At 42.0% G+C, this 17,378-nt stretch overlaps 2 protein-coding genes across 2 annotated transcripts in view; both read right to left on the bottom strand.

Annotated features, from left to right (window-relative positions):
* Positions 1-2,313: 2,313 nt before the first annotated feature.
* Positions 2,314-9,760, bottom strand: mrpl3 (mitochondrial ribosomal protein L3). The gene is made up of 10 exons (XM_085791856.1): positions 9,555-9,760; positions 8,300-8,481; positions 8,109-8,200; positions 7,116-7,214; positions 4,918-5,017; positions 4,765-4,825; positions 4,441-4,552; positions 4,228-4,305; positions 4,032-4,109; positions 2,314-2,555 (listed from the first exon to the last, which is right to left on the bottom strand). Exons 1-10 carry the CDS (start codon positions 9,626-9,628, stop codon positions 2,406-2,408), a joined length of 1,026 nt encoding a protein of 341 aa, XP_085647982.1. The 5' UTR covers positions 9,629-9,760; the 3' UTR covers positions 2,314-2,405.
* Positions 9,761-11,210: 1,450 nt separating this feature from the next.
* Positions 11,211-17,378, bottom strand: part of cpne4b (copine IVb) — a 20,395-nt gene continuing 14,227 nt past the window's right edge. The window contains exons 11-16 of the mRNA XM_085791853.1: positions 17,368-17,378; positions 17,055-17,109; positions 16,802-16,853; positions 16,019-16,152; positions 15,402-15,638; positions 11,211-12,171 (exon numbers count right to left, since the gene is read on the bottom strand). The exon at positions 17,368-17,378 is cut by the window's right edge and continues 123 nt beyond it. Of these exons, the coding sequence (XP_085647979.1) occupies positions 12,040-12,171; positions 15,402-15,638; positions 16,019-16,152; positions 16,802-16,853; positions 17,055-17,109; positions 17,368-17,378 (621 nt within the window). The 3' untranslated portion in view covers positions 11,211-12,039. The remainder of the gene's footprint in view (positions 12,172-15,401; positions 15,639-16,018; positions 16,153-16,801; positions 16,854-17,054; positions 17,110-17,367) is intronic.

The following is a 17,378-nucleotide window of genomic DNA, read 5'->3' as shown; positions in this document are numbered from 1 at the left end:
TTGTTACACTTGTAATAAGAAATGCTTGTGCAAAGAGAGAGGCCACTTTGGCATTTCTTATTACAAGTGTAACAAGGACCTGTAAGTACACCAAAATACACTATGTATTTACAATGTAAGTACATGTTATTACATACGGTTACATAGGTAATTACACTGTAATTAATTAGGTAGATACACAGGAACAAGGACCCCTTAAAATAAAGTGTTACCCTTTCTTGCTCCCAAGGCTGAACACCACGTCTGCTTTTTAGAAACTAAAGTTCTCTGCTGCCAACATCTTCAGTGTTAGCTTTGAGTTTTGGGTGTGAAAAGGTCAGGGAACTTGACATTTTCTGAACTTAAAACATTTTCTATAGACCAAACACGTGATCAGAAGCAATGTTTTAGTTAGCTGTAGCTCAGGTTGGGTCGGACTTATTTCAGAGCACAGGTCTAAATATTCAGGGGATGTATTTCTACAAGGTCTGCAGTGTGAATAATATTTTTTTTTGTATTGCATTGTAAAAACAACAACATGTGGAATCAGGATTGGTATTGTATTAGAATTGAGAAAAAAAAGTGGATCGGTGTATCCCTGGTGTTTGATCCAGACTGAAATATCTCACCATCTTTATACAGACACGGATGGTAATCAGGTGATAAATGCTGATGGCCTCATAATGTTAGGACTCCTGCACCAGGTTGATATTTGATCTTCTGAGCCTGAGATCAGTGTTTGAAAGCACTTTGCTGTGTTAAACCAGTGGTTCAGAGCGAGATGTTATTGATTATCCGTTTATTGATGCTGTATCTCAATCTAAGAACATTTTCAGGGTTGATTGTCCTTTTTTTCCCCCCCTGTTCTTGAATCAGGTCATTGGATCATTAGATGTGTTAAAAAGTGAGTGAAGCTACTGGACTGTCACATGCAAACACACACACACACACACACAAGTTAGCAGTACACTGTCTTATGAAAGTCAGCAGTAGAAACCAGGCTGGGGTTCATCGTCTGTTCTTACTGCTCTGCTGCTTTAACAGGCAGAGACCCCCCCCCTCACCCTCCCCACCCCTCATCCACCCCTACTTTTTCACCCTCCCTCTCCTCCCCGCTTCCCCTCTCGTCCACCCCCACAAGAGCCTGATGATGTGCAGGCTCCACAGAGCAGGACTTTCAAACGATATCATTACCATTTCAAAGAACCTGCTGCTGCCTTATGGACCTACAAGCTGTGGCATGTTATATGGAGCAGGACGTTGGTTGCCACAAACTGCATCATCACCGTACATCTTCATATCTAAATGACAGCCGACGACTGTATGTTAACGCATTCCTGAGTCTGCCCGCTGTTGTGTGTTGCTTCAATTAGGGGAAAAAAAAGCATTGATGCTGTGCGTGTGTGTGTGTGTGTATGTATCTTCAGTTGTTGCAGAGAGGCATCACTGCCGCGTGTCAGTATTTCAAACAGAAGCTTTGTTTTTGCTTCTGACAATTACATGGCAGATACAGAGCAGGGAGCAACAAAGGCAGGGGACTGATTCACATGCAGGCCTCTGAGGATGTACATGCACTAAACAAGAGTTGAACACTTTGGAGGACATGTTCCTCATTTATTTATTACCTCCCTGCAAAAAAAGAAAAAAAAAAAAAATTCGGGGAAGGGGGGTCGGTGGGGAGTCTGTCAGCCCCCCTGGCTCGTGTTTTCTCATTTAAATACTGCTGAACACAAACAAGCACACACACAGACTTGAGCGCCCAGCACTTCCTGCTGCAACATTAATGTCCTCATTTATCCTCTTATGCACAAATGTCAACCTTTGTCAGCCTCCATCCCTGCCTCTCCCTCGCTCCCCTCTTTAGACACCTTCACCAGCTCAGCCCTCCTGCTTTGTATTTGCTCCCATGTCTTCAGTCCCCATTCATTCCTCCACCCCTACCTCCATACCCTTTCCCTCCAGTCTGCATTCCCCTCACTCTTTCACACTGCTTTCTGCAACTCATTGTGTCCACTACACCCCCCACAAACACACACACACACACACACACACACACACCCCCGCCTCCCTCTCCTATCCTGCATCCTGCACAGATATTGCACATTTCTCCACCATATCTACTTCTCTCTCTCGTTTTGTTTCATTCTCTTTGCTTTTTTCCCCCCTTCCTCTGCTCGGGGATCCTCAAGTGACATCATCACTCCTACAGTTACCATGGTTTCGGGGGGAAAGGGACCGTAATAACTGTTTGGATCAAACAGACAGGCTCTGTGCTGTTGTTATCACACACACACTCACTCATACACAAACAGAAAACAAGAGAGGCTCAGCGCATTCAAAGGAATTACTCTTTATTACAGGATCCGGATACAGCTTGCAGGTTTAGGTATGAATGTGAGATGTGTGTCAGTGTGTGTTGGTGTGAGTCAGGTCAGTGTTAATGATGGTTCTGTGTGAATGAACAAGTTGTCATCGTACAGGTCTTCGTCAAGGTCAACTTCCTCTTCTGTAAAGTAGGTGGGGAAGGGAGGGCTGAGCAGCGTGGAGCTCCTGGTTGGCAGCACAGTATCTCTGACCTGGGACACACATACACACAGTCAGGTTAATAGATGTGAGGATGCTTGATTTTAATTAGTGTTAAAACAATTAACCTTTGATATGTTATTGAGCAAACTGAGAAAAAGGCATTTCCAGCTTCTCAGATGTGAGATTTTTTTTGTTTTCCTCTGTTGTATTTCATTCTGAAATAGAAAAATAACAACATCAACAACAGGACAAGCACTTTGGAAATGTCACCTTGGCCACTGGAAACGGTATCTGCTCCTATATACGTATATGTCTTTGTTGGATCAAATCAGCAGTTCACAAACTTTTTCTATAATGCTTTCAGAGGTAGAAAATGATTCATCAGCCACTGTGTAACTTTTCGAGACCGACGGTCACAAGCTGTGCAGAGCTGATCAACAACAATGTGCCATATGAACTAGTTATGTCCAACCCCTACAATGTCCTGCTGTTAAGTGCGAACCCGCTCGTGCTGTGTGCAGCATGGAATCATGGATTGTGATTATTACAGACTTCTTCATTAAAATGACGCAGTTTGTTTGGCTGCACTGTAAACAGATATGCCAGGTGATCTCCCGTGGTTCTTCTCCTTTTACTGCTCTAAATCAATCAGGACTGATTGGAATCTTAAGGAATTATAACTTTTAATCAGTCATTAATAATTGTTAAGCAGTTAAATAAATTTACATGACATTTATTTTTCAAAAATTATCTAAGATGATGAATGTTTGTTTAGTGCTCACACATTAATAATATTCACCCCCCTGCAGTGGCTCAACACACCACCGGAAGCCCTGACCTCCGGTCCAACAACCACTAGGCTTAATGATTAATCAATTTACTATAAAATCAATCAACGTGTGACTTGATAATGAAAATTGTTATTAAGTGCAGCCCCGGTTTTAATTTTAATCAATAAAAAAAGCAATTCCTCATTCAGGGACACCGTGGCAGCACAGAATAACAAAAACAAACAACGAACCTGCATGTGTTTCCTTCAGGGTAATATAATTTGAAGTGAATGTAGGACTACGTGTGTGTGTGTGTGTGTGTGTGTGTGTGTGTGTGTGTGTGGGACAGCTGAGCTGGGTGAAATGCAATGCACATTTGTATTCATTATCGCTTGTCTGCAAAACAAATAATAGGCTGCGTGTGTGTCCGCGCAGACACACAGGGCGAGCACAACATGCTGAGTATGGAGATGGATGCTGTGGATATTACTAACATCATTAAGGGCACATTCCTATTCCCTGGTGGAGAACAAAAAAAACACGTACACACAAACACAAACAGATGCACACGCACGTGCGCACGCACACACTGCTGATCCAGCACAGTGTCAGTATGAAGATGGATCACACTTTCTTGTAGGTGTGACACCGTTTTGCAGGTGCAAGGTCACCTGTCTCTGTCAGAACACTAAGCATGCTGGGGCTGACCTTCGACTTCAAGTTCAAAGTGTGCATGTGTGTATGATTATGTTTTACCTTCAGTAAGCAGTTCCTGTGGCCGGGCACGGAGCCGTTAACATACAGCACATTATACTTGGTATTGACCCTCCATATCTGAAGAGAGAGTGAAATGGATAGGAGGCGGATGAAAGAAAATTCAGCTCAAATTGCCGTCAAGGACAAACAAGTTGAATAACAAGTTGAGTTTGCGTGTCCTTGCGAGTGTGTGTACCTTCAGTCCGTATGCTGTGACGTAGGTGTTCCCCATTCTGCCGGGCATCTTCTTCCCTTTGAAAACTTTGGCTGGATCCTGGATGCAGACGTAGAACAGCAAACATGCTCATATTACTGGATTATCGTAAGCCAACTGTTCGCGTCTGGCATTGGTAGGCATTTTGCACAGTATGTGTGTGTGTGTGTGTGTGTGTGTGTGTGTGTGTCTCACCCCTCCAGGCCCAGAAGCTCCTGGTCTGCGGTGAGTTTTGGTCTGACCGTGGCTGGCTGGCTGACCCTTGAACCCCCATCTCTTCATTACTCCTTGAAATCCTTTACCGATGCTACACACAAACACAAGCACGTTCACACGTTTGACTTGTTGCTTTAGAGGACAATCATGTAAAAAGGGAGAGGTTTGTATGGTCTAATTAAGTCAGAGACAGATTTATCTTCAAAACACGATGCTCTGGCTTAAAGAGGACACGACGGAGGAAAAGAAGCCAAGGAGAGAGAACGCCAGTGAGGAGCGGTTAGCTGGCAGAACACAACTTACGATTTGGCCGTGACGTCCACAAACTGGCCCGGACGGAAATGTGCTGCATACAGAGGAGTGCCTGAACACACAACAGACAAGATCAAATTGGAAAATGTTTACAAAAAGGTGAACATAAGATATTATACTGACATGGAAAGCGAGGTAACGCACCTGGCTTGATGAGGGCGTTCTCTGAGACTTTAAAGGTGGCGAGTTTCTGTTTGGGGGGCACTCCGGCATTCCTGAACATCTCTACTTCATTTTCAGGCCTCTGTGGAATGGAAAGAGAGAAAAATGTGAAGCTGAAAGGAAGGAAATTAAGTGGTAAAAGAAGTAGGAGCACTGAACAGCAGCTGGACTTTGGCATTTCAAGACTAACCGTGGGCCTGTTATGACTGTACACGAGCCAGACACACACACACTCGCGGGCATAAGCGCGTGCACTTGGCAGCGTGAGTGCCTCTAACATTTGCTTTCACTCGGTTCGCTCTCATCTCAGCCCCTCCAGTCACTCTAAAGTCTCTCCCTCCCCTTCTGCTGACTCCATATCAGTCTGCCAGAGCCTCTGACTCTCCGACAAACTCGGCCTCAGACTGAGGAGTGATGTGTCTGCGCGAGAGGGGTTCAAAACAACTTCACATTCGACAAGCGAAACCCCGACGCCGATCCATCAGGCATCTATCAGGACTCGATGAATGAATTACGCTTTGATTTATTCATCCTTGTTCTTTTGTTTTCTTATCTTAAAAAGATGGACATTAACATTTGAAGAAGAAATCCTCCCTCATACATACTAAAGAGACGCCTTCCCTGAGAACAACTTCTTTAAAACTGTCTACACTTTTTTAGGGGAGGTAACGCAGATTCAAAGTGAGCTGTGGAGCCTGCATGCTGACAGACCGACACCTCAGTCCTCAGTCCTGGTTCTGATAAACGTCTGAAGCAAGAATGAGACTATTAGACACCTAATGTGATTCCTTCCGACACCTAAGATGAAATCAAGCCACCAGTGGTTTGTGGCTGAGCACGAATTCCTGACTGTGGATCTGTATTCATTAAAGGTCATTGCACTGGGAGGTTTGATATGAACACAATGCTACAGGGAGAAGACAAATGTCATTATGTCGTTGTATTACCTCGGTAACGCTGAGCTGATTTTTGTTTTTTATGCACGATTACAAACTGTAGCTAGAATTCAGATGAGCAAACGTGTTTGGGGTACAGTATGTTCAGCTACGCACAGACACATCATTCGTGCCTGAGGCATTTTGATGTGATAACGTGACACATCACCTGCCATCCTCCCTCTTCGACCCTCCAACCACAGTCGTGCATTGATGACACCATGACACCGCCTGAGGTGACAGACAGATTCATACAAACTCCGTCGGATATTAAAGTGTCATTTGAGCAACTATCAGTGTTAAGGGGTCACAGTTAAATGTTGCTGAAGTCGTCACTTCAGCTGTACCTTCATAAAGTCTAACTAATACTAAGAGTCTGAGACTAGTGTGAAAAAGAATTATACTCCCAAATGTTACGATTCAGTACAAACTTAGAGTTACGTTTTTTTTTACACTCAAGCCATGTTCTTTCAATTTCTCAAGCTGTTTATTTTTTCACCTCATCTCAAAGATTTCTCTGCTTAAAATAAGACTAAATCGCTTAAAGGTAAATTTAATAACAACAAAATGCACCATTGCCACATTCAGTACAGGAGTCCAATGGTTGGATTAATATTTTATGAATGGAGGTGATTAGCATCATAATGTTGTTTCTTACTTTGATGGTACACGAAAGCAATGGTATTTCAATTTTCTATGATTATCTTTCAAAAACATAGTCCATGTAACATTTCGGGCTTCTCAAATTCAACTTTTTTTGCTTCTGTTTAGTTTCTATCAACTTCTGTCACCAACAAGTTTGCAGCTCTAATTGGTAGTATAAAGTGGGTTTTCTGAACTTTTCCCCCAAAATAATGGCCCACTGCTGTTATAAATGACTTCATAGCAGCAGTGAGAAAGTGAAAAGTGTAACGGTGTGGGCGGGACAGCTCAGGTGATGAAACTGACTGAAACTCTCTTTATAAAGCCCTATCAAGCCAAGGAGAGCTGCAGACTCAAGTAGGATGTCTCTGCAGGTTCATCTCTACAAAATGACGCATTTTAAATTGACACGTTTTTTTCCGCTCTGCCATTTGAAATATTTTTATGATCAAATCATCAACTATAGATTCTCTGAAGAAAACTGAAAAACTATCAAATGAAAACTTAATGTGCAGAAACACCTGTCACTGTTCATCTCTGATATAATATTAAATATCAACACCTCCAGGTTCACAGCTGTGAAGAAAGAAAACTGTTTCTTACGTGGAATGGTGATGCGTTTTTCCCTCCTACAATGAGAGCAGCTGTGTGTCCATCATGTTCTTCTTTGGACAGGAACTTTATTACATGGCAGTCCTGCACCTGGAAAACAAAAAGATTTCAGGTTTAGATGAACAACCAGAAACACAGAGCGAGTTCAGTATTTCATTGATCACCATCCACCAGATCCAAGTAAATGGAACCTGTGAGTGTAAAACAGATGACAGGGCACTTTGCAACACATACTATTTACAAACTCTGTTCTTATTCACTGTGTCGTGACAAACTTTTTCGATTCACTTCAGATAAAACAAGTTTCAAAGTGGTGGGAGTGCATTTATTCTGAGAGAGTTAATCCAGATGTTCCTCCTTTCATCTAGCACAGACCATTGCTGTATCAGCTACAAAGAGAAGAGTGACTAAATGGGACAAAAGTAAATCAGCCGATGGGTACAAAACTTTCTGAATGGCCGTGAATCTGGGATTAGGAAATAAAAAAAAGAAACTGAATGTTAAGAGTGACATTTTGCTGATACTTAAACAGGAGTTTGTTATGCTGCCCACACAATATCAATAATGCCATTATCAATAAAGCGTGAGCACACACAGCCGGAGTTTGCTTTTAAATTACTTCGACGAGAGATAAGATGATAAGATAAAAACGTGATCTGAATAAACCTGACATCAAATAACACCTGCTGTAAGTTAGTAGCAGATTGCTGAGGAACACTGAGGCATTTCAAACGCACGATCCAATCAGACCCGCAGGTGAGATTTAAAGGTGTTTACTATTTGCTATTCTTCCTCCATACTCCAGAGAGCAATCTCATTTATTTGACTGCTTTTTTTTTTGACCTGCTAGTCATTTCATTATACATGACAAACGTTAACGCACCTTATCGTTCCTGAAGTAAGCCTGCAGCTGTTTTAACGCAAGGCTAAAGTATAATAGAAAGCTTGATAGGGTGTGTGTGTGTGTGTGTGTGTGTTCGCTACCTGTAACATGGTGACTACGTGCCTCTCCCCTGTCTTCGTCCAGATAGGAGCCATCCCCAGCTTCACAGCCACTAACCCGACTCTCCGGCTCCCTGGGAGAAGAGCAACGGGTGAACAGACGATAAAAGCACAACTCAAGATCAAGAAGAAGACTCATAATATACACAGCTGCCACTATGCATCGCACTAACCCTCTGTCCATTCATGCCGTTGCCAGGGCTCGTCTTTGAGTGGGTTGAGCTTGTCAGATGTCTGTGCTCTGTATTCCTCTGCGGTGCTCTTCTTCATGTATTCCTGGTTATCTTCTGTGAGGTGCTCATCAAACCACGTTGTGGTTTTCAGCGTTCTAATACAAGCCACCAACTGGACAGGACTGCAAGAGAAAAACAAAGTCAGGGAATAAGGTGCAGCTTCTTACACACAAGACCATCACTTATATCCAGACAAACTCACGACTGCATCCAATCCATAACTGAATGCTACCAATCATACACTTAATTATTTTAGGGCTCTGAAAAATGATTTGTTTGCTTTGTTAATTGAAGGTTATTTTCCATAATTAACTGCTGAATAAAGCCAAAGGTTGAACTGAATTGAATTGCCATCTTTTTAATTTGACACAGCTCCAAACTAAAACATAATCTATTTCCATTATTGAAAAATAACTCCAAAGTTAAGAGCTAAAGAATGATGAATTGATCACTACTGTTTCTGATAACATTTCAGAAAACAATAATTTCTGCACTAATTTATGTTTTTCATACAAGAACACTTCTAAAATGTAGCTTTCATTTTAGTTCAGGAAGCTGAACACATAAGTAATCTCCCTCTCTGATGAGTAACAATGAGGTACATGAATGTCACTTGTTAATGTCGACTAAAAGAGAGAAATATAAAAGATACACAAGACTGGATGAACCCTGGTGGCCTTTTGTTATATCAGACACTGCCCACGTCGGCTTGAGGACGGATTTCAACACATTGCTCATCTGTTCTTCTAACACTGTCTGGGACAATGAGGTGGTTCATCAGCCTTGTCCTCTTCAGTAGCTGTCTGTTCTTTCATCATTAGGATTTAAAAAACATCTCAATGTATTCACTACACAAGCTTTTCAAATGAAGTCAACAGATCTAAAGTAAACCTGTTAATTAAATTGTGAGATATATTAGTTTTACATGCAAGTAAAATGTGAGATATTTTTGTTAACCTACTTAAATGGTGACATATGTTGTTCACCCATTTCAGCTAATGATAGGACGTTAGGATGTTATCATACTACTTGTATTATTAGTTAGTATTAAAGCAAATAGCAGACTCTGGTAAGAAAGCAAAGACAGTACAGAGTCGAAATGTCAAACTGTTTATCTAACCCTAGCCAGGCTGCATGCTGGAGCTCACTTCAGGTACATTAGCACAACTAGCCGGTTAGCATTAGCATTAGCCACCTTTCAGCCGCTGCTCGGGGAGAAACCAGTCGAGTTCCGCGCTGAAGAAGAAACCGACAGCTCCACGCCGCCATTGCGCTCTTTAGTCCACACACTCACAAAATAAATATAAAATATACAAATAAACGAGACTGGGGGGTCTCACAACATCTGCACACCCATGCCTTCGTTTTCGTCCTGTTCTAAATGTCACCCTGGCTACTTCCGGTACGTGACCAAAACAGCTCCGCGTCACTGGGGCTCGCGTCTAAGGTTCCGCATCTGTGTTCCGCACGGATAACGATTTTCCAGCATACCTCGTCAATGGTAATGTTTGCAAAGCATTAAAAATCAGTTTTATGTTCATGAAAATTTCAATGACGGCTTTCACACTTAACACAAATAGAAAACTTCACACAAAACATGATACAATTTGAGTTTTGAAGGTCAATCATGACCTTGGAAAGTTAACAGCAGTTAGGTCCAGTCATATGAGGTGCAATCATGTGACATGATCCTCTTCAACAGATACCATTTGTCTTTTTGTCAAGGATTTTTTTTATTTTAATTTTTCCATGTGTGCGCATTTATACCTATCTGAGCACAATATACAAATATAAATAAATAAAGTACAAAAGGGAGATTGGTGATTGTAATGTAAAAGAAGTTGCTTTTTATCATTATTATCAGCAGCAGTACTAGGCCTATTGTTACAAGAATAGAAGAGAGAGGATTTTTTTCTTATCCTGATTTCTTCTTATTTTTCTTATGATTTGACGTGGTTTTTCACAGTTGTAAATCTGATCCTCTCAGTCTCTGTGCAACTCTTCTGATGTGGGTGTCTGATTGGGAAGAAGACATCAGGGGGCTCATGAGCTGAATACTGATCTGCCTGTCAGAGACTGAGGCACATGTAAAGTGCAGTAGGACATCCCAACTTTGTTTTGGCCTAATTAACAATATGGAAATTAGTGAGATAATCTATTCTTGCATTTCAATGTCTAGTGGGAGATGACTTGAGAGAGGTGTTGATGAGTCCATTTCCGTCCAACAGTGTTATTTGTGTGTGCAGAGGGAGTGCATGTGAGGGTTTGTAGTTTGTGCGATGCAAAGTTTATTCAACATGACAGGGTTAGGGCTGTCAATGGGAGAAACACAGAGATGTGTGATGTCTAGCGTCAGACAGTGGAGGTCTGGACATACAAATAGATTGCATATTCAGTGGCAAACTGAGAAACAGAAGCTCACTGGGGTGGCAAACAATAAATCAACTAACAAGCTGCGACAATTTCTAGATACAATCTATGACTGCCACCTGCTCACTCCATCATATTCCACAGATCATGGCTCCATGCTGCACCCCTGTACAAATACACATGAGGTTGTTTTTATCCCCAAGGAGAAAATTATGTTGTTCTGCACTGATTGATTCTTTGGAAAATTAACCTTACATTGATCAAAATTACTACACCTCTAACCTCAAAAAATAACCCCAACCTTTAGCAAAAACCAAGTGTTGATTTGAAATCTAAATGTTTTTCTTTCTATCCCCAAGAGGGAAGTTGATACCCCATCCCCACCACAATCTCCGTTTTTTGATTGAGTCAGTGTGAACATATGAACATGATTCATACAAATATCCAGACACCCACACCCAAGCAACAGATTACAACCGAGTGAGAAAACCAAAGTGTCTTTATTATAATCAACATGCAGAATACAGAAAAAAATGTTTTCAGCTCACAGATGAGTGTCTACCACACACGCTTGTCTACCCTTCCAAAACTCTTTAAAATGTAAGAAGGTTATTAAGAAATTATTACAATTATTCAGTTTTTCATTTCCATTTAGCAAAATCTCAAACAAATCTGTAGAAAAGAACCCAAAACACCCAAGGCAACCTTGAATGTCACTCAAATGACAGAGATACTTTATTTCATAACTAGCAAGCGGATACTGGAGATTGGATATTAGCAGGAGCTGAATTATACATGCATTTATGCAGTACACTAACAGGGACGCTACAATTCCCATAAATAACATTTGCAATGCTAATTCTAGGCATTTCGGGCTATGCAATCACATGTTTTGGCTTTTATACTAACATATCTTTTGGTCTATGTACTTGCTAGTTATCTAAATAAGGTAGGAGTGTCATTTCTTTGGGTGGGCTATATGGTTTGAGCCTGCATGCTGGTTCAGAAGACTGCTCTTATTTCTATAAACATCTTTCAGATATACAGTAGATAGTAATAATTTCCCAGGTGATGCCGCTGTGGCCTGAGCATGCAATAGTCATCAATGAAGTAGTTCAAATTGTTTCACCAGAACGAGCTAATTCTCTGAGCTAGACTACTGTATGTAGTATGTAGTACAGTTGTGCGTATATGTTTGTGTGTGCATGTGTGCTTGTGCTTTTGCATGTGTATATGTATATGTATTATACAGTACATAAATGTATATATGATATATATACATGTGTATTTTGTGCACATTTAGTCCATTGTCAGGGACTGAAGGTTCTTGTGGACTCATAGTCCGACATACACTTGGGTTTGATGCCTTTAGCGTTGTAGTAATCCACCACCTGGTTGGGGACTTCTGCCAAAACACTCTTAGCCAGGGCAGCTGGGGAGGCCTGGAGATACAGACACAAACAGAGAAGGTGGTGGAGAGAGGTCACAAACAGACACACACACATCACCGACCATGCATGATCCTTGGACGCCAGGATTTACTGTTGAGCCTGATGCTGTCGCAGGTCTGGACCATGTGAGACTGATGTGATCAGACAAGCTCATTTGACAACCTCAAAACATCCCTGCTTTCACCTTTTTGTCCTTTAGTATCAGCGCCTGCTTTCTAGTTACGTGCACTGCGCAACAAAATGTCACAGAAAACAAAGCGTGGAGGCGCATTCTCTACATTCAGCAAAAACAATCATAATACATAGTACATTTGTACAGTTTACGCCCTATAATTTAATCTAAAATGTGTAGCTGGGTTTGTTCCTTTTTGCTTTATGGATTTGATTTTATTATTTGCAACTCGATCAAAGGAAGCTCCTGCACACTGTCTTAACTTGCATTGAAGTTTTAATGAAAGCACAACGTTTCGGTCCCTTGGACCTTCGTCAGGTTATGTAAATCTCTGCGTCTGGTTATATTATTTGCAACTCCAATTTTGTTGTCTGTGATAACTTAAAACTCAAGTAACCCTTTCAAAATAAGAAATATATATTCATATCACAGAGAACAGTTTGTTATTTTTTACATCTTCAAGAACAAAAAACTGTTAATCAAGACATCATAATCAGACATTTTCAACAGAGCCATTTGTTATGATGTTTTAAAATTGAGGTCATTGCAATTTTTTCCTACTGAAAGTCAAATTATTGTCATAATTATTTTGTCAGCAGGTTTATTATCATGTGTTTGTGCTCACATTTTAATCAAATCGAAAATGAGTTTTTGTGTTATGGGATGGCATTTGTTGAAGAGTTGAAGATTGGGAAAATTTGATTTGCTTTATTTGACCAGTTTATGTTTTCACTGTAAATTTTAAAGAAATAGTCGACATTTGTCATCACATCTCAAGCCTTTTGAAAGAATAAAATATTTAGCTGATTTAATTTCTAAACTTCAGAATACTTATAAACATCATATCATCACTGATATGACTTCTCTCTATGCAATTCACTGAATAGCCAATGCAAACACGAAGACATAGCTACATAATTATGCAGCACAGCCACTCGTCTGCACACACATATGCTACCACACACACACATGTCCGAAATCCTTAAAGTCTGCAAGTCTGTCATACTCCGTCTCACATAATTCCCCGAGACAATGCATCATCAAAGTGCACCCACCCAGGCCCCCTCCTCCCTCCTGCACTTCCTCCCCCTCCTCTCATTTCCACCCTCCCTCCAACTTTCTCTCCTCCGCTCCTATCTACCTGTTATCCCCCACTCTGCCTGTCACACAGCAGCTCCGTCCTGCTAATCCCTTCTGAAAAGAAACGACGGAGCAGAAAATCACCTCTCCACCTCTGTCACACACTCCCTCGCTCCCTTTTGTCTTTAGCTCAGCTCTCCTGTTGACCTCCCTCCAACACCGCCGCCACCGCTGGGGCTGTCTCTTTACTTCCTCCTCCTCTACCCCTCCAAGATTTATTCTTCACTTCGTATCTCTGTCCGTCTCTTGATCTATGTACTTCTGGGTACGCTATATGTTTCCTCTCCTTCCTACATTTTGCTGAGGTCTTCCCCACTATCTCTGCCCGGTGTAGCTGGGATGATTTCTCAACCTGTCATCTGCCCAAACTCACCGTAACAGAGCCAGCCCAACGGACCCTGTCAGAGCCGGGCACGGCAAACGCCACCAGAGACACACACACATGCTCAGTGTGTAGATTGCTGATGTGTTTTGACGAGCACACCAAACACATTACGCCCACACACTCACATTTGTTACCCCCCCCCAGCCCACATGGCACATCTTAGCACCTACCCAACACATACTGTATATAGACTCATGTACAAACACACGTATTAGAGACATACAGAGTCCCTGCCCAAGAGGATCGTTGCTGGTCATCCCCCGAGGCCGAGCAGAGCTGCAGCATCTTATGGTAATATCCATTTAGCATTAAATGACTCATATATGTGATATATTAATTAGTTAATTGATTACAACTGTTTGAACTGCTAAACAGATCGCCTAGGGTGCAGCGATTACTGGATAACATAAAGTGCTACAGTACAGTGTAACTTCTGGCAAGTATAAAATAATAAAAAGTTTAAACTAATGAAATAAAAAAATATTATAATATCAGATGACCACAGATATAGCTCTCATAAGTTTGATAACATTAACTTGTATAATATAAGGTAATGGTCGTATCAGACTGTAAATAGTCACTGAAAGTAGCGGATTAAAGAAGAATACATTTTCTCTCTTCATATTAAAGGAGGAGGTTTATGTTTGTTTTTTTTCAACAGCTACATAGTCTCACTTTCAAAGAAGTGGATTGCATTTTTCCATTTTATATTTGTGCTATTCATTTATTTATAAGAGCCTAATTCCATCACACGGCCCTGTTCACCTTGCTGCAGTTTGAGACGCGGCAGCTCTCGTATCTTAATGTCGTGGCAATGATTAGTATTACTAGGCTGTATCTATTGGGATTTATGTCTCTTCTTTCACTGCTATCTGCATCAGATTTGTAGATTTGGAAAAACATTGTGTTAAAAGTTTTGAAGAGGCTGGAAAACTGTTTTTGTCATTGGGCCAAATTTGTTTGCTGGAGGCCCAGATTTGACTCATGGGTATTTTTTTTTTTCCACCGTTAATACAAAAATACAGTTTTGATATCAGTGCAGAACCTCAGGAATTGTACTGGCACAAGCACTGAAATATTTAAAGGAATATGTTCTCCTATGTATTGGCTTGTCTTTTACTGTTTTTACATTGCGGTCCTAATGAGAGAAAAACGTTTCATGACCAGATACATCTTCGGTGGATATGTCTAACATTTCCTATGCCGTTTAATGCTGTTCTTCAGCATGAGAAAGCTTTAAAGTTTAAAGGTAAACAGCCTGGTATCCACTGTAGTTATGCTGACTGTGAGGAAATAGCCACATAAAGTACAGAAATAGCTGAAAGGTGGAATCTAGTGCAAAAAGATGTTCTAAGCCCACTCTGCTATATTCTCACTAATTTGTCTGGTTTCCTGACTTCCCCGGAGACCCTGTCACATTTTCTGCCTGAAATACATTCATCAAAGCTCTATGATTTTCCCTGAGATCCAAGACTTCCACCCTCCACCCTCCCCCCCACGCTGCTCCCCCCAACTACCACCCACGTGTTTGAAGTCCTTGAAGGGGACGAACTGGACGATGTCGCGGAGGACGGGCTCGCCCTTGGGTGAACGCAGGATCCCGTCGTCCCCGTCCAGTATCTGCATGTCCGTGAAGTCGGCGTTGCCCACGCCGACGATGATGACCGACATGGGCAGGTGGGAGGCGTGCACGATGGCCTCCCGCGTGTCGGCCATGTCGGTGATCACACCGTCTGTCAGGATCAGCAGGATGAAGTATTCCTGGTGTTTGGAGACAGGAGGGCAGACAAATAGATGTTCGCTGAATCTTATGTTTTAAAGTGGCTTCTTCTTGTCAGGGACTCATTTGAATAAAACTCACTCTAATCCACTACAGAGTCTGAGAGGAGCGGGAGGTATTACTGTAAGGCAGGGAGGAATTTGTGCTCTAAAACTTATGACTGGAATTAAATTAATATCAATCACTTCCACAGTCTTTTCAATTCATCTCTTTTTGCTTCTCTTAGTCCCAACTTTTACCACCTCTGATCTCTCACTTTTTGTCTTTTCAATGCGACATCTCTTCCCTTTGTCTCCCTGTGGGTCGGCACAAACACCAACACTCACTTTCCTTTGTTATTTTTGTTCATTCTCTCCCTCACCATGGCCTCTTTGGTGTGCATCTCCTCGGAGGCAGATGAGGCCACTTTCTGGATGATTGGGGCGATGTTGGTGGGCCCGTACAGCTGGATCTTAGGGAGGCAATTCTGGTAGGCCTCCACCACGCCTTGAATCCCTGCAACACACACACACGTACACACACACAGAGGTTCACTCTCTGCTTGTTTTATTTTCTCCTCCTGTCTTGTCTGTATATAACACTACGCTGACCTCGCTGAGTCAAAGTTCTTGTGCTTGCAAACGTATCTGCTAAAACAAATCATATTCTGCGCATGTGGTTGCACTCCAAGGTGACTGGACATTTTTCTAAAAGCTTTCCCTTATTGTCCGTACAAACATGAGACGAGACAGGCACACACGCAGTCGCGGCGGGAATGCAGCTATGTGGGGAGAAGAGCGCAGAAGCCCATTTCACACATACAGATTAGTGTTGTTTTTCTCTGTATCTCAGAGCCTGAAATACTTCCTGCAGCATAGCGACAAATCTCTCGGCTGCATGTGTGCGCGTGTGTGTGTGTGTGTGCATGTCTGAGCGTATTTGTACGTGTGAGAGGAAGAAACATGAGGGTGGGGAGAGATAGGGGGAGAAATATGGGACTGACAGTGAGGGAGAGATGAGAGGAGACTGTAGGGCTGTTTCCGTTCTGTGATGTATGAATGTGTGTGTGTGTGTGTGTGTCTGTGTGCGTGAACGTTTTCTGTGTGTGTGTGTGTGTGTGTGTGTGTGTGTGTGTGTGTGTGTATGTGCGTGTGCGGCCACTCACCAGCACATTCAGGATTGTCCTCATCAAAGTTCACAGCGAAATCGTGTGAAACCTTCATGTGGAGCAGAAAGAACACAGCACCTTTTTTACGGCTACTAGCGAACCAAACTCTCAGCACAACATGTTCAGTCCAATTTGCAGGTTGACGGATGCATTCTCCTTTCATGTTGATCAAAAGCAAACTGTGATCTGAAATCTAAATCTGAACTAGCCACTGCTCCCTCTGCTACCGCAAGCATCCCAGATGTCCTACCTTGAAGTCAGGGGGTATCAGAGCTCCGAAGCCAAACGCTGGGAACATTTTATCACTGGAGCGTGAGAGAGACATGAGATTCATTGGAGAAAAAAAAGATGGAGTAAAGGGGCAGAAGGAAGGAAAAATAGTGGATAAAAGCTTTGCGATTTATGGAACACTTTATATGATAAGCACGTAGGGCACCTTTTTTATTCAGACTTTGATCAAAGGTTTACTCCTCAGAGGGGAAAATCTGGTGTGTATGCACTTGAATGTGTGTGTGTGAGTGTGTCAGCGTTAGATAAATGATGATTGATGGAGTGGTGTCTACCTGTCATAGTC

Source organism: Trachurus japonicus, chromosome 11 (assembly GCF_045865225.1).
Source record: "Trachurus japonicus isolate A0001 chromosome 11, Traja_1.0".
NCBI classification, from domain to species: Eukaryota; Metazoa; Chordata; class Actinopteri; order Carangiformes; family Carangidae; genus Trachurus; species Trachurus japonicus.
The sequence above is the reverse complement of the archived record's forward strand: the minus strand, read 5'-3'. Positions and strand labels throughout refer to the sequence as shown.

Coding starts and splice junctions, on each gene's coding strand:
- mrpl3 (XM_085791856.1), bottom strand. CDS start 9,628: ATGGCGGCGTGGAGCTGTCGGTTTCTTCTTCAGCGCGGAACTCGACTG. Junction 8,482..9,554: donor CCCCGAGCAGCGGCTGAAAG/GTGGCTAATGCT, acceptor TTTCTCTTGCAG/TCCTGTCCAGTTGGTGGCTT. Junction 4,110..4,227: donor TCACAGCATACGGACTGAAG/GTACACACACTC, acceptor CTCTCTCTTCAG/ATATGGAGGGTCAATACCAA.